Below are 19,295 nucleotides of genomic sequence, written 5' to 3'. Positions count from 1 at the left end.
CTATAACTTTTACCCAAACCATTTTTTTTTTTACCCAAACATTTTTTTTTTATCAAAGACATGTAGAACAATAAATTTAGAGCAAAATTTATATATGGATGTCGTTTTTTTTGCAAAATTTTACAACTGAAAGTGAAAAATGTCATTTTTTTGCAAAAAAATCGTTAAATTTCGATTAATAACAAAAAAAGTAAAAATGTCAGCAGCAATGAAATACCACCAAATGAAAGCTCTATTAGTGAGAAGAAAAGGAGGTAAAATTCATTTGGGTGGTAAGTTGCATGACCGAGCAATAAACGGTGAAAGTAGTGTAGGTCAGAAGTGTAAAAAGTGGCCTGGTCTTTCAGGGTGTTTAAGCACTGGGGGCTGAGGTGGTTAAGATATCAGATCTGATCAGTGGGGGTCTGACACCTGGAACTCCTGCCGATCAACTGTTTGAGAAAGCACCAGCACTCGCAGTAACGCCACTGCTTTCTCGCAGGTTTAGTCTAGGCCAGGGATTCTCTTCAAAACTACAACTCCCAACATGCCCTGCTGTAGGCCGTCTGGGCATGCTGGGAGTTGTAGTTTTGCAACAGCTGGAGGGCCGCAGGTTGGGCATTCCTGATCTAGGCCATGTGACATCACGTTCATCGGTCACATGGTCTAGCCGTAGCTCGGCCCCACTGAAGTGACTGCGGCTGAGCTGCGATACCAAGAACAGTCACTATACAATGTAGAAGCTGAGAGAAGGCCACCGCTCTACTCTTATCACCGCTGCCTTCTCCAACGGCTAATTGGCAGGGGTCCTGGGTGTCAGACCCACACCGATCAGATACTGATGACCTTTCCAGAGGATCAGTTAAAAAATCTCGGAAAACCCTTTTAATACCAGAGGAATACTGTACATAGACTTAAAATTTAGTTGTTCAAAGGTTCTTGAAGAAGTTCTCCAGAACTTAGATTTACTGAGCAGATTAAAGGGAATCGGTCACCAGGAACTTCTCATAAACCAGGCACAAGGTCTAGCTCAGCTGAATGTAATGATATCATTTACTTAGCGATATGGTGTTTCATTCTGGAAAAAAAAGGTACTTTTAATCCATAAGTAAATGAGCAGTTAAGTGCACCGAGGGCGGGCTCAAGCCACTCTGTGCACTACTGCTCCTCCTGATTCCTCTGCCAGCCCCTCCTTCTCTTTCCTGATTGACAGGGCCAGGCGAGATGACTTTGTAGAAACCTGGCCCTGTCAATCCATAAGGAGAGAGAGAGGGGCTTCCAAAGGTAACAGCAGGAGCATGGGTGCACCGAGTGGCTTGGGCCCGCCCTCGGTGCACCTAACTGCTCATTTGCATATAGATTTAAATACCTTTTTTTTTTTCCCAGGTTGAAGTTAAGTGAAAGTTATCATTACACACAGATGAGCTAGTCCTGCAAGACACTGGGGGGCATTTATCAATAATGACATAATGTTAGTATTTTTTTGGCGCAAATTACAAATTAAAAGTGGTGATTTATTTCACTTCATATATCAAAAGGCGCACACCACTTTTAAAATGTGACTTTTTAAAATATAAACCTGACTATCCACCTATTTCTCTCTATTTGCGACATTTTAACACCAATGGCACTAATATGCGACTTTTTAAAACTAAAATGCGCCATTTAAGGCACCCCCCCCCCACACTGCCAGACCACACGTGAGACATTTGAAACATATTTGCGACATTTCCAGTGGTAAATTGCGACTTTTGTTTTGTTTGATGTCAATTTACTGACAAAACCCCGCAGTTTGGCTCATTTCTATTAGAAAAAAATGTGTCCCGTTTTAATACAAGTTGGCTTTCTTTTTATAAATGGGACTTTTTGACAAAAAGTCCCATCTTTCTGCCATAAATGCGACTTTTTTGCACAAAACACCACCACATAAGACGGCTTAATTATCAACTACAATTTGAGCCATTTCTGCCGATAAGAGGATGATAAATGAGGTGTCATATGCGCCCAATTTGATAGCCCCCCCTCCTTTGACATTTAGAATGCGTGATGCATTCTTCACGGTGAAAATTCGGGCGAAACCAGTTGATTTTTTTGGCGCAAATGAAAACGCCATTCTTTTTGACGCATTTTACACCATAATTCTGGCGCAACATGCTTAGTAAATGCCCCCCCTTGTGTCTGGTTAATCAGTGACTTTTCCGGTTCCCTTTGAGGCACTTGCAGTAATTTCCGCCCAGTGTCTCCGTTGACGGGTCTTCTAGCTATACATTTGTAGGGAACCACACGGAGTAGGTAAAGGGTGTGCAGAGGTAGCGGTCACATCTGTATCACTGGACACGTGCAGAGGTCTAGGAAAGCTGAGCCACAAAAAAATGGACGACAAACCCTTTTAATAAATTGACGATGACCTCCTATTTTTGAGGCCTGGGTCACCTTGTGTGGTGCAGGAAGGTGGCGGGACACACAGGAGACCAGGAATGTTTGCTCGATGTCACAACATGAAGAAATTTGTTGTTTTGCGGATTATGTTTCTGCCTGTTGGTTTATTGGCTACAGGGGGAAGCTGCCTGCTGCTCGGGATACAGAGGGGGTACAGGGGCAGTGGGGGGCAGATCTCCCGAGGTCAGCACATTTCCGGACTGCTTGTAACTCCGTTACTTAACAATTCTTTTTTCTTCTTTTCCAGGTCGTTTGAACTACCCCCATCCGGGGACGGACAGTCTTCTCATGCTGAATGGTAAATAATTTAGTTACTTGATTAAATATTAGCTCAGCGTTACATCCTGCATGTGTTCCTGGTGTAGTACGTCCACCTATATGTAGCAGAGCTGAAATAACAGCAGATTATAATGCCACTGTAATTAAGTTTGTTCTTGGCGCTGGTTGCGTGCCAAGTAATCTGTCATTCGGTAGCGAGCGCGGTAGTCTCTGACGGGCACGATATTGAGCAGTATGATCACGTTCGTTGGTATCGGTATACCTCCGTGCACACCGCTCTGTGCCGGATTCATGATGGCTCCGTTTAGTAATGCATGACTAATGAGGGCTCTCTTAAAATGACTCGGACATTAGTCTTGTTATGGCAGTTCACCATCATTTTGGCAGGGTCCGCTCAGGATCTCTGGTGGCTTTTCAGAAGCCAAACCCCACCTTTGATGTTAGGAGAAATATAGCTATATCAGGATGGGATTTTCGGCAGTAATGGAGGAATCGTGACAGATAAGTGGTGAATGGCTAAGGGTGCTTTCACACTAGCGGCAGGACGGATCTGACAGGCTGTTCACCCTGTCGGATACGTCCTGCCGCTATTTCGCCATGCACTGCCGTGCTGCGCCGGAGCTCCACCCCCGTCCTCATTATAGTCAATGGGGACGGAGCGGCGGCACGGCGAAATAGCGGCAGGACGGATCCGACTGGGTGAACAGCCTGTCAGATCCGTCCTGCTGCTAGTGTGAAAGTAGCCTAAAGGTGCCCATACACAGGGGTCTTTGTGCATGGGCAGATATTCCACCTGGTCACGAGCTCCGATTGATACTATCAGTATGTCGAATTGTGCGCGTCTCGCAGATTTGTAATCGGCAATTTTCTCTAATCAACATTTACACAAGCCAATAATTGTCCAGATTATTGGGAACGACCATTCCTGCGAACGGTCATTCCCGACAGTCCGCCCGTGTAAATGCGCGGCCGATCACCCGATGAACAGGCGAAACACTCGTTCATCGGGTTATCCTGACATTCACGGAGGCACCACTGATCATAGTTTCTGGGCAGCAGATTGTGTGGTCGAGAAAAGCGTCCTCCGACAGTGAAGGAGATCACTGCATGTAAATGCGTGGCCTCCGTCACTGAGCGAGCAGCCGACTGTCAGGAAGGAACGCTTTCTTCCCGAGAATCGGCTGCATAATCGTCCTGTCTAAATCCACCTTCTGCAGCAGCAGATACATGCAGCCAAAAGCCAGCCCAACTGCGGCGGTCAATGGCCAGACAAATTTGCAGGTCAACAGATGTATTACTCTTAAAATTATGCAACTGTTGGCCAGACATTGTGGGGATGAATGACTTGTCATACGATCATTCATCCTCATGCCGTTTACATTTCTGAGCACCACATTCCCTTCTTACATGCCGCCATGTGCCCTGACAGATTATGAGCTTTATTGCCACAAAAAATGTCTTTCCGGTGATTGGTGGCATGTGTTCACCGGGCTATGATCGTTCCCGATCAATGGCCCATGTATAAAGGGCCTAGTTGGCCAAATCTACCAATTTTGGTGGGATCAGCCGTCTGTCTAATGTGAGGTGCCCTTATTTTATGTTAACATCAGATGGTGGGTGAAAGAAGGATCAGGCGTGTTATGCTGGCCGTACACGTGATGCTTGGAGACGGGAGAGAGAGCCGTCGTTCGGCCGACATTGAATTTGCATGGGCAGCTTTAGATTTCAAAATGCCTTTATCCACACAAGATGGAGGCCTCTGCCAGAGGAGTCATATAGCGGCTTATTCCCCTTTCCTCAAGGCTGAGGATGCAGGTGTATGAGGGAGTCTGAAATATCGAAGTAAAACCTCATGCACCCAACTGCGCCGTGTTTTGCGGTCCACATATTACGGATCTGCAAAACAATTATGCTGCCCGAGTGCGTTCCGCAATTTACAGAACGGGCCACCCATAATTGAACGGACAAGAATAGGACATGTTCTAATTTTTTGCGGGGCCATGGAATAGAGCAACGCAGAGTGCTGTCCGCATCTTTTGCGGCCCCATTGAAGTGAATGGGTCCGCATCCGAGCGGCATTTTTTGCAGAACCCAACAACGTTTGTGTGCATGAGGCCTAAGGTGTATGGACTTTTAGGGTGTCCCATTGCGACAGCCTGTTTCAAAGACGCTCCAGATTTTGGCTATGCCACGGTTGACAAGCCTCCTTGCCGCACGGCTTGGCAGATTTGCCATTCAGGATTCTGGGAAAGCTGAGTGATGAATGTTGCAGTGACGGCCATGTTGGTTACTACCCAGATCTACCAGTGGAATATTTCACTACTGGACAACAGCGGACAAGTCAAGGTGATTTTTGTTTTCGTGAGACATGCTGAACCCATCTAGCTCCGGAGCGCACTCCTTGTCCTATCTGTTTGTCTTCATGGTTGGCTTTTACTTTTTACACCAAAGCTGTATGTTGGTTGTTAACGTCTGACCTTTGGCTCCAGGGGTTAATAAGCTGAGGGCAATGGAAGTGGTGACCTTTCGCCCCTGCAGGAATAATGGTCTGCGTCCATGGCCATTGATCTAGTGACTGATTACTAGAACCTTTTCCTCGCTAAATTCCCCTCAGCAGCAATTTATGTGGTGCTAAATCTAAAACATGAGGACTGTTTGGATGATCTTGTCATCTGCAGCCACCAGAAACCTACTTTATAGCTGCACGTCGTGGCTCCTGAGCCCAGGTCCTACCAGAAATATTTCCTAATTTATTGCTGGGGAAGAATAATTGCAGCTATCGCAAGCGACTCGTATTTGCGCGCGCCCCTCCGCATTTACATAAATGTAAGGCCTGGATAACCTGACAATGATGTGCATGGAAGTCACCGACTCCACTATTATGTTCCTGACCCCAGCAGCATAGGTTGTCCTGGTTATATCTAGGCCTACTCTTGGAAAATTAGATTGTTAGCTCTGTTGCCAAGGATTCGGTCTCGCTATATCAGGGCACCCAGCGATCCGCTATCTGTATATGAGAAAGCTAGGTGACAACCAACAGCTGTCATCTGGGTAGTCAGCTGACTTTCCTAGTCTCCTTCATATAAAATCTGCCTAGATGTACAGTAATATGCTCACATCAGTCCAGGAAGCTGAGATATTGGGGCTGTTTGACAGGGGTTCACATCTCCCCTGGCAGTCATGGCCATTTTCTTTCTCTGAGTACCAGAATATTGGCTCTACAGGGTTAAAACGTATATAACATTGACTACTTTAATCAAATCTCCATGCAATAAAAACGTATCCCCTTTCTTGTGGATGGGGGATAGGTTTCTGATCGATAGGGGTTCAGTTGCTGCGAATAGGAGTCTTATGTCCCCCATATTGATAGACTGGCCATTGAGCATGTGCGCTGTCGCTCCATTCATCTCTACCAGACTGCCATAAGTATCTTAAGTACAGTGTTCTATCCCACAGAATCAATGAAGCTTTTATAGGCTCCCCTGTAGGTAGGAGGATACGTTTAAAGGGGGTCAGTCAGCATTTTTGACCATGCTTAACTGTTGACAGCACTAGGTAAGAGCTGGGGAGCGCAGGACAAACATAGCTTTTGTGGCGCTTTTCTCATCAGGAGTAGTGAGAAAATGAAGTTTTATTCAGCAGCATTCTGCTCCTGCACTTCAATGCCTGCTTCACAGCCCCTCCCCTCTGCTCTGAGAGACCACTAGGAGCCCTGTATAACTGTGACTCAGATCATAGGGGCGGGGCTTGGAAGCAGCGCAAATCAGAGAACACTTCACTGTGAAGCCCCTCCTTCTGGACACTTGGTACAGCAAAATCTGGCAGGATAAAACTTCATATTCACACTGCACTTGAGAAAAGCTCCACAAACGTTTGTCCTGCTTTGCCAGCCCCTACTTAGTGATGGCGTCTGTTTAGCATGGTGCCAACTGCAGTCAGACTCTATTAAATCTTGGGACTTCCCCTTTAAGGCTCTTGATTTTCCTGATAATCCACTTTTTTTCTCGCTGGAGGTTCAGATGACACTGTACTAATCTCTAGCTAAACTTGTGGTGCGGTTGTATTTGTACATGGCAATCAATGTGCATAGCATGGGGAAGCAGCCTGTTGAAACTGGCTACACCCCTGGAACAGAGCCAACACTGAACAATGACTCCATAACTCAGAAAAAAATCCTAATATAAGAGAAAATTTAGATTTAAGAAAAATAAGCAGATAAGTAAGACAGAAAGCGAATCCTTACTTATGAGTCAGGAATGGCACTGCTGGAAACTGGAAATCAACTATGGCGAGGACAGGAGCTTCTTCAGGGTCCTGTACTGTACGTAAATGTACCAAAAACATAACATGGGTCCGCCCTCCCCGGTGTACATAGGAGCAGGTGTAGAGCAGTACAGGACATGTAGTACCGCACTGTACTGTAGAGAGGAGCCACTAGACCGCCAATACAGAAATGGCCATAATAATTAGTTGGATCTGAACTTATGATCTCCCAGGAAAGACCATCGTATGTTGAAAATATTGTGTCCTGAGGCCATTGTATCTTGAGGGACCACTGTATGTGTTTTAGAGGGGGGTTTCAGCCCAATACATTTATCTATCCCCTAGACTGTATCGTAGGGGCTCTGATCACTGGGACCCCACTCAATGCTAGAACAGAGGACCAAGTTCCCCCTATCCCACACGACCACAGCAAGGAGGAGTCTGAATGGAGTGGACATATTTATCACTGGAATACCTGATGACTGTATCTGATTCCAAAGGGTTTTAAATAACAACAGCTCAGAAATGGTTAAAAAAATTAAACAAAAAGCGCAGTTACTCACCTTCACTGATCCCCCTGCTGCTGTGTCACGCTTCTTCAGTACCCACTGCTCTCTTACTGGTCCTGGGTCATGCCACAAAAGACCCACTGGCTGAGGCGGGTCACCGCTAAGGCCAATGATTGGCTGAGTGAGCCTTTTCTGGGATATCTGGCTTGTCAAACAGGAGCAGGAAGTGGAGAGCAGCAGGGATCCGTGGGGGTGAGTAATGATTAGTTTTTATTTTTAACATTTTTTTTATTTTTTAATCATCTCCTTGAAAAACTCCTTCAACCTTACAGAGCTACTGTTAGTCGAGGAAAGTAGAATTACCAGTGGCCACTGGTCTTTAGTCTGGCGTAACTCCATTCTGACTGGTGTTGAGGCTTGTCGGAAATGTATATTGCACCAATTATTTCTACTTAACATTATATATGGCCAAGTTTTACAGTCCCGAGGCCTTTACAACCTCCGTAAGGGCTCCCCGTGATCCATGATTTACTTTGGTTTTGCTTGAAATCTCCAGGAGCTTAACACAACCATCTAAGAGGCCTCTGGGGTGGAGTGGGATTAAGACCTTTACTGTACCTCACGCGTTTTCCATCATCTATCCGTGCTGACATCACTTTTCACCTGGCAGGGGATCTAGGCTGTTGGGAAAGAAAACAGAGTTAGGTAATTGAGAGTGAAAATGAGTGCAGGCAAATTTCATGCAAATCTCCGGATTGCCTGCAGCGCAACTACCATTTACCGTGAGTTGGACGTTTGTAGGTCAATGCAGCCATTTCATTCCCGCTCTCCAACATCAGAACTGCTTTTCCTGCACGAGAAGCGTTCTGAATCAGAGAGGTTATTTATTCCTTACCATTACACAGATGGACTATGGCTTCATTCATGGTTTACAAGGGTATGAGGGGTGTGACTGTGTGTGGGGTTATATATGAGGCACGGCGTTCCTATAGGCACATGCCTACAGTTTACATGCTCAGAATCCTACAGGTTTTATAGCATATGATGACCCTATTTTCTTGGTGCCCTTAGACTGCGGATATAGCAGTGCTGAATTTGTGGAGCTGAACAGTTGGTGCATTGCAGTAATGGTCTGGATGTTCAGATGAAATGGCGAGAAGCTAAAAAAAATTGAAAATTATGGTGCAAATATGGTATGCTCCATAATTTACGATTTTTGTTTAGGCCACAATCAAAATTGTGATGCTAAATTTTGCGTCTTGGGTCATGCGGTCTTTGCCGCTGAGCCTCGCACGATGTGGGAGAGATGGATAGACATGGTAGACATGGATGGACAGATAAGGAGCGACAGTGCCACCCTACAGTCCCACATTCCTGTTCACTAGAGTCGGCCTTTAAAATCCATATGGCAACTGGAGTCACAAAGCAGTCTACGCATTTCAACGTAGTGTCTTAATCATTGGTCATGATTAAGACACTACGTCGAAACGCGTAGACCGCTTTGTGACTCCGGTTGCCATATGGATTTTAAAAGTAAGGCCACTTTCACACTGGCGTTTTGGCTTTCCGTTTCTGAGATCCGTTCAGGGCTCTCACAAGCGGTCCAAAACGGATCAGTTTTGCCCCAATGCATTCTGAATGGAAGAGGATCCGCTCAGAACGCATCAGTTTGCCTCCGTTCAGTCACCATTCCGCTCTGACGGCGGATACTAAAACGCTGCCTGCAGCGTTTTTCTGTCCGCCATGTGGTGCGAAGCAAGACGGATCCGTCCTGGCACACAATCAATGGGGACGGGTCCGTTTTCTCTGACACAATAGAAAACTGATCCGTCCCCCATTGACTTTTTAATGGTGTTCATGACTGATCCGTCATGGCTATAGAAGACCTAATACAACCGGATCCGTTCATGACGGGTACATGCGGTTGTATTGTTGTAACGGAAGCGTTTTTGCACATTCATGACGGATCCGCAAAAACCGCTAGTTTGAAAGTAGTCTGAGAAATAAAGGTTTGGGATTTTAACTACGGTCTGGTTGCTGGAATCTTGTTCTTGTTTTGGAATTTTCCTTGGTCTGGGGGTCCCGTGCATGGCAAGCGTGGGTGAGCTGAAGTGTTGGTTATTTACTAGAGTCGGCCTGATTCAGGGCCCAAAAATCTGCAGTCTAGTCATATTTGCCAACTCACCTGGACTCCTGGAAGAGCCGGCAAATATCTGAGAAGGCATCTCCCCATGATCTTAAAAGCTGTCAATTACGCGTAGAGTCTGAGCCATGACCTAGACTGCCAGCTCTCCACCATGGACGAGCAGAGGCTGCTGTGGCTCGTACAGGAAGGCCATGTAGCGCTGGTATTTGTCAGCTATTGGCGGTATCATACGACAGTTATTTATACCTGAATGAGATGGGAAAAGGGCTAAAAGGCCTTGTTTGTCCATCGACTTCCTGTCAGCAGACATCAGCCGACCTTCCAGCTTTCCAGTATCCACGTTTATTTTGTCTGGGCCCGGGATGCATCTGTGTACAGATTCCTCTTACCACGGGTCTGGCGATTTGTGCCGCCCCCCCCAGATGAGACGCATCATTGTAGAAATCAGAGCGTGCACGTGAATGGACGTGGGATCATGCCGCCCCCCTCTGTCAGACTCCAGGTGGCAGTAAAAATTGATATGGCATTGGAAAATGTTCTTTTAGTGCTCTGGATCATCAAATGGACATGAAATATTAGGACATTTCTTGCTGCCACAAATTAGTACCAGATTATCAGTATTCCAGATTCCGAATGTCAGATTAAAGGAATTTTACTACATTTTTAAAGGGAATCTATCAGCTCCAAACCAGAGTGAGCGGTGTATAGTGTAAGAATCGCTAATTCCTTTTATCTCATTTTTATCTTCATATTCACTGGGCTCCAACAAACCAGCGATAAAATACATTGAGAGGACTGCTCTTTGAGTCCTCTCCCTTATTTGTGTGAGCTCAGGAGTCCTCTCGATGCCTTTTACTGCTGGTTTGTGGGAGCCCAGCGTCGAAGGGAGTATGAAGAAAAAGAAATCGCATAATCGGACTTGGCGTCACACTACACACGTTTTAAAGGAAGCTGACCGATTCCCTTTAAATTTTTTATTTAATTTTTTTACATTTTTATTTAGTTACCTGTAAATGCATAAAATGAGGAAAAGTTAAGTAGTCCGACATAAGCTCCTCAAAATTTCCCTCACTGGCCATGTGATAATTTGGCGCAGCTCACATGATATGTTAGAGCCTGTTCCCGTCGCTCTACTTTTGCGGTATGTGTCGGGGAAAGCTGCAGGACACCATTCACCTGACAGAGGCCAAAAAAAGTGTCTTTGCGCCAAATTTGGAAGTAATAATTGTAACTCAAAAAATGTTGCCATTTTCTCATTTTTTGCAGTGTTTTTAAGTTTTTCTTTACTTTTTTATATGCTGTCTGATTTTGTTTTAAAGTCTAAAGTGCGTTAGGACATGCAGTACATATGAAACATTTTTGTGGAGTGTTCTTTGTGCTGCACTTCTGGTTTTTACAGTTTTCAGTGTATTTTTTATTTTATTTCTTTCTACCGTTTTTCTCATAGGCTTCCCTATAAGCCTTGAAAAAGAGCCAGAAAAAAATGTTTTGTTCCGAGTGTTAGGGCTCATGCACACGACCGTATTTTCTTTCCGTGTCCGTTCAGGTTTTTTTTTTGCAGCCCGTATGCGGAACCATTCACTTCAAAGGGTCCACAAAAAAAGACGGAAATGACTCATTTTAATGTGTCCGCAAGTCCCTTCCGCAAAAAAAATAGAACATGTCCTATTCTTGTCCGTTTTGCAGATAAGGATAGGCATTGTTACAATGGATCCGCAAAGAAAAATAGATGTCGTCATTTTTTTTTGGACCGCAAAATACATACGATCGTGTGCGTGAGCCCTTAGAAGGAAAAAAAGAAGCCAAAAATGCTAAAATAAATAAATAAGCTAAATGATAAAATAAAAGCATGGTCTTTAAGGAAGCAAAGTAAGAGCTACTTATTGGCACAGTTTACCTAATGGCCCCTGATAAACTACTCTCACCAATCTGGGCCACAAGTACCAGACTGCCAGAATTTTCAGACAGGTTTTGTTGTATTTTTGTACTTTTTTTAATATTTTTTTTTACCTTTTTGGAAGCTTTTAGATTTTCAAAGGGAATCGGCCCCCACCACCTCCCTATCTGACTAAGGGCATATAGGCACATAGCTGTGGTCCACTTGATTAAAACGCCGTTTTTCTCTTCTTGATCCGAGGAAATGTTCCAGGCTTGTACTTCTTTGTTAATATGCAAATTAGGAGTTTGGTGCAACAAGGGTCTCACTGGTTGCACCGAAGCCCAGCTCGTTTCTGTGGGCAGCGGCTTTGATTGACAGGGTCAAGCACTGGCGACTTAATCTCGTCTTACGCAGTGTTCTCGTACATGCGCCGTTGGGTCACGTATCGACGCATTCGCAGCTTTCATTCTAGACAGGGATGAAAATAACTTACTACGCGTGCTCCACCGTGTCCTCTGTTATGTCCGTGTCCATCTCTTCTGCTGACATCATCGGCGCCTGCGCAGTTCACTTGTTTTCGGCCCTGACTACTGCACCGATATGTGAACCGACGACGCATGCGCCAGAAGACATGTCCAAGAGACATCATGTCTGCACTGCCTGGCCCTGTCACTCAAAGCAACTAGTGAGGGGCTGGGCACAGAAAGGAGAGAAGCTTTGGCGCAACAAGAGCAATAATGGTGCCCTCGTTGCACCTAATCTCCATATAATTAAAAAGTATCATAACTCAAGAAGAGAGCCTCGGATCAAGAAATGAAAAGCAGAGTTTAAATCAGGTGAACCACAGCTTGGTGCCTAGGCCCCTACTCGGATAGGGAGGTCGCTGGTGAGAGAATCCCTTTAAAGCGCACGCAGTCTCCTGGGAGAGGCAGAAAGACCTGATTCAGTTTGGGCAAAAAAAAAAACAGACAACAAATGGATATAGAAATGACTCCTGCTGTTCATCAAGCCCTAGCCCTGCAGGGTTGAGCTCAAGGTGTACCAAAAAATTCTGTGCAGGGAGGGATTATTTCCAAAAACTTGCTGCTATGTGTGTCCAAGCCAAATGCTTACATAAACGAGGATTTTCGTTTCCTTTATCCTCTTCCGCACAGTGGAATTTTTTTTTTTTATCATTTGTTTAAAGATTTGTTTATTCCCACAAGGGGCTTTTGTCGAGCGGACAATGGGCGAGAGGGTGAAAAAGTCTTCATGCAATTTTTTCGTCCGGTCGCATTGGGCAGATAAAGGTCAGACATTACAACTATTATATTGTATGTGGCGAATGTACAAGATGTTCTTTGGAGCATGTGATATTTTTTTTATGAAGACTTTTTTGTTCTTTTGGAAAAATGACATTTTCGCCCCGGGGTCTGACAGTTGACACAATGTAATATCGGAAATAAATGCAGAAGTCAAACTTTTATGGTGTGTGTTATGTCATTTTTTTTTGTTAAAGGCCTCTTTCACACGGGCGTCCCGGATTGGCTCCGGATGCGTCACGTGTGCATTGCGGGAAACCCGCGCGAGTAGGCACGCAATTGCAGTCCGTTTTGACTGCGATTGCTGCGTTCCGATGTTCAGTTTTTTCCGCACGAGTGCAATGCGTTTTGCACGCGCGTGAGAAAAAACTGAATGTAATACCCAGATCCGAACACGGACTTCTTCACTAAATGTGAATGTGCCTTTAGGGGTTAAAAAAATTTAATAAAAAATTAACTCGCCTCATCCACTCGATCGCGTAGCCGGCATAGTTTTCTTTCTTCTTCTTGCAGGACCTGCAAAAGGACCTTTAATGACGTAATTGCACTCACCACGCGGTGACATCAGCGCAGGTCCTGGTGAATGAAGATAGAAGATCCTTCTATCTTCATTCAGCAGGACCTGCGCTGACGTCACCGCGTGGTGAGCGAGATTACGTCAATAAAGGTCCTGAAAGAAGAAAAAAGATGACGATGCCGGCTGCGCGATCAAGTGGATGAGGAGAGTTAATATTATTTTTTTTTAACCCCTCAAGGCACATTTTAGTAAGCATTCACACGGCCGTTGTTTTGGTCCGCATCCGAGCCGCAGTTTTGTCGGCTCGCATGCGGACCCATTGACTTCAAAACACACAACGGTCGTGTGCATGTAGCCTTTCCCTTATAACCATGTTATAGGGGAAAATAATAGTGATTAGACTTTAATGGGGTTGCTCATCCCTATCATCTCCTAGCAACCATGCGTGAAAATCGCACCGCATCCGCACTTGCTTGCGGATGATTGCAATTTTCACGCAGACCCATTCATTTCTATTGGGCCTGCGTTGCGTGAAAAACTCAGAATATAGAACATGCTGCAATTTTCACGCAACGCACAAGTGATGCATGAAAATCACTGCTTATCTGCACAGCTCCATTGAAGTGAATGGGTCCGTATTCAGTGCGGGCGCAATGCGTTCACCTCACGCATTGCACCCACGCGGAAAACTCGCCCGTGTGAAAGGGGCCAAAGGGAATGTGTCAACTATAACGTTTTTTCTTTCAGTTAAGACCGGATAGTGTCCTTTTTTTTTCCCCTCTCTCATCTGTTTTTATTTTCTGATTGTAGGTTTTTTGTAAATTCTATTTTCTGAACATGATTATGGGGCCGGCCATCTTGCCAAAGCTGCTGTTAACAGCCTATAGAGAGATGCTTTACAGCAGCCACCATGAGCCATAGACACAATAGATGGGAGGGGACCTCACTGACTTGATCTGTGACCTGTGCAAAGGTCATTGTGCAGGGATAGGGAATAGATAAGCTGTGGTATCACCTCTAGTGAATGGTGGATCCTGTGTTTTATTTATTTAGATTTATATATATATATATGTCTTGCTTGTGATGATAATGAGATGACTGCTGAGAAGTGATCTGTGCAGACTTAGTGGCCGGTGCAAAAACCGCCATTTTTTTAATTTTTTTATTATTATTATTTTTTAAACATGCATAGTGACATGGAAGAATAAAAGTAACTTCAACAAAATATTTTTTAAATTTCAACATAAAAACTTTCTGATCCTGTCCCTTTCTGATGACACATTCCCTTCAATTTTGATCATCTAAGGCCTCATGCACACAACCGTTGTTTTATTCCGTGTCCGTTGTTCCGTTTTTCGTGATTTTCTGCGGACCCATTGACTTTCAATGGGTCCGTTGAAAACTCGGCTAATGCACCGTTTGTCGTCTGTGGTTCCAGTCCGTCAAAAAAAATATAACCTGTCCTATTTTTTTTCACGGAAAACGGTTCGCGGACCCATTCAAGTCAATGGGACCGTGAAAAAACGCGGAGGCACACAAGATTGACGTCCGCGTCCGTTTTTTTCCTATCATTTGCATGGCAAACTTGACTTAGACTTTTTTTTTACTTTCCTTCATGTCTGGTGATCCTCCAAAAATAAAGGAATACACACGGAAACAAAAACGGATCACGGAACAACAGAACCCCATTTTGCAGAACGGAACACAACAACGGTCGTGTGCATGAGGCCTAAGGCAGAGTTTCTGAACTCCGGTCCTCGGGACCCATCTACCAGTCATGTGTTCAGGATTTCCTTAGTATTGAGCAGGTGATATAATTAGTGTCCATGCATCAGGACTTACCTCAGGTATTCATTCTGTGGGATATTCTCAAATCCTGACCAGTAGGTGGGTCCCGAATACGGGAGTTGAGAAACCCGGATCTAAGGGGTAGTGAGTGACAGAAATTTTGTGTATGTACCGTTAAAATTTTTTTGAAATGTAAAAAAAGGCCCTATTGTCGACCAAACCGGCTGTTGTGGGTGGGACCGACCAACAATCTAATATGTATGGGGAGCTCCCGACTCTTCCCCGACAGAGGATGTGGGGGGAGTGAAGGATGGGCTGCGCCCAATCCTTTTCTTCTCCAGGGAGATGAGCCTCCTCCAGAGCCTGGCAGCTGAATTCTTCTCTCTCCCCCACTGACGTCACATTCATACTCGGGCTTCATGCACACCAACGTTGTTTGTGTCCGTTCAGTTTTTTTTGCGGATAGGATGAGAACCCATTCATTTCAATGGGTCCACAAAATATGTCCGTTCCGTAGCCCCGCAAAAAAAAAAATAGAACATGTGCTATTCTTGTCCGTTTAAGGGTACTTACACACTTGCGGCAGGCAGTTCCGGCAATCCGGACGCAAACGGATGGCATTTGTCAGATGGATCCGGATGCGGATCCGTCTGACAAATGCATTGAAATACCGGATCCGTCTCTCCGGTGTCATCTGGAAAAACGAATCCGGTATGTATTTATTTTAAAGGTATGCACATGCACAGACCGGAAAACTGGATCCGTTTTGCCGGAACACTTAATTCCGGATACGGCACAAATACATTTCAATGGAAATAATGCCGGATCCGGCATTCTGGCAAGTGGTCAGGATTTTTGGCCGGAGAGAAAACTGCAGCATGCTGCGGTATTTTCTCCGGCCAAAAAACGTAAGAGGGACTGAACTGATGCATCCTGAACGGAATGTACTCCATTCAGAATGCATAGGGATAAACTGATCAGTTCTTTTCCGGTATTGAGCCCCTAGGACAGAACTCAATACTGGAAAAGAAAAACGCTAGTGTGAAAGTACCCTTAGCCATTGTTACAATGGATCCGCAAAAAAAAAAAACGGATGGCGGACCGCAAAACACATACGGTTGTGTGCATGTAGCCTCAGTCAAACTGGTCATACATGTATGTGGGGTGGAGTTGTACAGGCCTAATAAATAAACCCTTCCTCCTCTGGATATCACACGATTCAGCGGAGGATTATTTATTAATACAGAGGACATGGCAAGTCTCATGACGGGCAAGAAACCCTGAGCTCTCCGCACAGCAGGGACAGATCTATGGGGGAATGTGCCTTATTTAACCCTTGTTTGGTAAATTAGATGATCATTGCTTATTCTGAGCAGAGTATTGTTACTCCCAGTATGTACAGTATTCAAACCGCTCATAAAAAAACATTGCAACACTGCCCCCCAGAGGCCAGCCGGTGCATTTCTCATAATTAAGAAAACCCTTTTTGAAGCTTATCACAGCCATAAAGCCATAGACTTATAATACGAATCTTCTATTAAAATCCTATGTAAATATGAATTTATCATGTCTATTTCTGGTCGGGCATCTTACCTAAGGGGTGTTCTGGTTTGAGCAAGTAAAGGCTATTCTTTGCATAATGAAAATTTATACAATTTTCTCATCTCTTTTCCTAATCAGTTTCTTATTTTTCAAGATCTCTGCTGGCTGTCATTCAATAGAAGAGATCTTGAACGTCGTAGAGGAATTGATGCAGAAAGTATATTGGAAAATTGTATAACCTTTCTTTTCTAAATTTGTAATGCCCCTTTAGAAGAGTTGTCCAGGTTCAGAAAAACATCTTTTGCTTTCTTTCAAAAACAGCACCGCCCCTGTGCACAGGTTGAGCGCAGCATTGCAGCTCTGCTCTATGGAATCCAGTGGAGGTGACCTGCAAGACCAGACACAACCCATGGACAGGGGTGGTGCTATTTTTGGAAGAAAGCAGCCATGTTTTTCTACTCCTGAACAATTCCTTTCAATCTGTCAGCAGATTTGTACCTATGACACTGGCTGACCTGTTACATATCCGCTTGGCAGCTGAAGACATCTGTGTTGGTCCCATGTTCATATGTGTCTGCTTTGCAAATGAGCCTCTAGGAGCAACGGGGGCGTTGTCGTTGCACCTAGAGGCTCTTCTCACTCTGTGCCCTCTCTACTTTGACATGGTCATGCACTATAAACATTATCACACCTGGCCCTGTTAATCAAAGTGCAGAGGGTGCGGCAGTTGCAGAGAGAGCAGAGCCTCTAGGTCTAATGGTAACGCCCCCGTTGCTCCTAGAGGCTCATTTACATATAATAAAATATAATTTTTCTCAGCAATGCGGGCACATATGAACATGGGACCAACACAGACGTCTTCAGCTGCCAAGAGCACATGTAACAGGTCAGCCAGTGTCATAGGTACAAAACTGCTGACAGATGCCCTTTAAGTACTGTTGTTTGATATTGGGTCTTCATTGCCGTATATTAGTTTTCTTAGCGCTTTGACTATATAAAAGATTGATCATGTTATCCTTTGTTTACATGCAGCAAGGAGTTATGGGAGAAGACGAGGTAATTCATCTATCCATTTATTACTAAAGCTGAGTTAACCATTAATTTGCCTGATCAGTATTGATTTCTCTCTCATCCTGTCCTCAATCAGAACTTCTGGATTTCCCTCATGGATGAATGATGTGCTTTGATTAACACAAATCTACTGATTACTAATAGAATGCGTCCTATAAAACCTTATCAGATGATTACACCATAAGCTGTAGTTATATCAGGGCTATAGGAATTACTTTCTTTCTGACCACATGCAATGTATGGCCCACATCAGGGACAAGGGGCCTAAAAATTGTAGACTGTCCATCACTGCTTCCAGTCACTGGCGCTGATGCATGGTCAGGTTAGAACATCTGACCATGCCACGAAATGTCAGCAGATTAGCGCCTTGGACGTTAAATAGATACACATTGCAGCTGCTGACAGCTTCCCTGAATGAGGAGAGGGATGGAAGCTGCTGTCAGACACTTCTGGTGCACTTATCTCCTCTGAAAACATACAAAGACGGGTCTCCCAAGTAAGAGAACCATATCACCACCAGCACCACCTCTTGGAGGTGGCCAGCCAGAAGCCTACGTACTGACGAGGGGCAAGCACCCTGAAACAGCTGTCTACAGATGGATATCTGATTTGGCTATATTCCCAAGGTTTTTTGGAAAGTTGGATTTTGACTCTTGCCACTTCCACGATGAAGCACTGGCAAGATGGTTCTCTTCCTTGGGAGATACCTCTTTGGATATTCTTTTCCCATGGAGCATTGCCAATAAGCCCCCATACCATGGAGAGCTTCCAGTAGGTCTCCATACAGCACGGGTCTCTTTAAGGAGATTCAGCACCCTGCCTAAGCCTCCTCTGAAAAGAAAGGGATTGGGCATGTTAAAATCCACGTGTGTGATCCTTCTCTCCGTCAACATCTTAGGGTAAAGTCAGGAGGCCCCTGTACACATTAGATGGCCAGCAGGTCCTGCTGAAATCAACAGGTTTAATACAAGGCACTTACTAATGTATTGTTATTATCCATATCACATTATACACTGCTCGTTTCCATGGTTACAGACCACCCTGCAATCCACCAGTGGTGGTCGTGCTTGCACACTGTAGGAACAAGCACTAGCCTATGTGCAATGCCATGGTCCCGGCCACCAGAGATGCTAGCGCTTTGTCCTATAGTGTGCAAGAACAACCACCACTGATGGATTGCAGGGTGGTCTGTAACCATGGAAACGAGCAGTGTATAATGTGATGGAAAAATGAATCCAGCCAGCAAAGGAAGCAATATGGACAATCACAATACATTAGTAAGTAGCTTGTATTAACTTCCTCTACATAATAAATTCTATTTCCTGAAGCGAGACAACCCCTTTAATTTCAGTAGACATAGGGCTAGATGGTAAAATTCTATCTTTCTGTAGCCACCACTAGAGGGAGCTTAGGAGCTTTCTGTTTATACATTGAGCTCAATAATAACACAGTATGCAGTAAGCTTCTCAGGTCCCCTGGTGATGGCTGCATTTCTAGCATGTAACCCTATATAGGTAATATGACGCTTTGTATGACAAATGGAGCTGCCACAGCTTTAACAATATTTTAAGAAATTGATCAA

At 44.7% G+C, this 19,295-nt stretch overlaps 1 protein-coding gene across 6 annotated transcripts in view; it reads left to right on the top strand.

The window, feature by feature from the left end:
* Positions 1-19,295, top strand: part of CPEB2 (cytoplasmic polyadenylation element binding protein 2) — an 85,550-nt gene that overhangs the window by 43,800 nt on the left and 22,455 nt on the right. For 2 of the 6 annotated variants that reach the window (XM_040419089.1, XM_040419088.1), the window contains exons 4-6: positions 2,666-2,716; positions 12,700-12,783; positions 17,675-17,698. In XM_040419089.1, the coding sequence (XP_040275023.1) occupies positions 2,666-2,716; positions 12,700-12,783; positions 17,675-17,698 (159 nt within the window). The remainder of the gene's footprint in view (positions 1-2,665; positions 2,717-12,699; positions 12,784-17,674; positions 17,699-19,295) is intronic. The other 4 variants (XM_040419091.1, XM_040419090.1, XM_040419093.1 and 1 more) reach the window with 2 other exon arrangements.

This window comes from Bufo bufo, chromosome 2 (genome assembly GCF_905171765.1).
Source record: "Bufo bufo chromosome 2, aBufBuf1.1, whole genome shotgun sequence".
NCBI lineage: Eukaryota > Metazoa > Chordata > Amphibia > Anura > Bufonidae > Bufo > Bufo bufo.
This window is presented reverse-complemented; position numbering and strand designations above follow the sequence as displayed.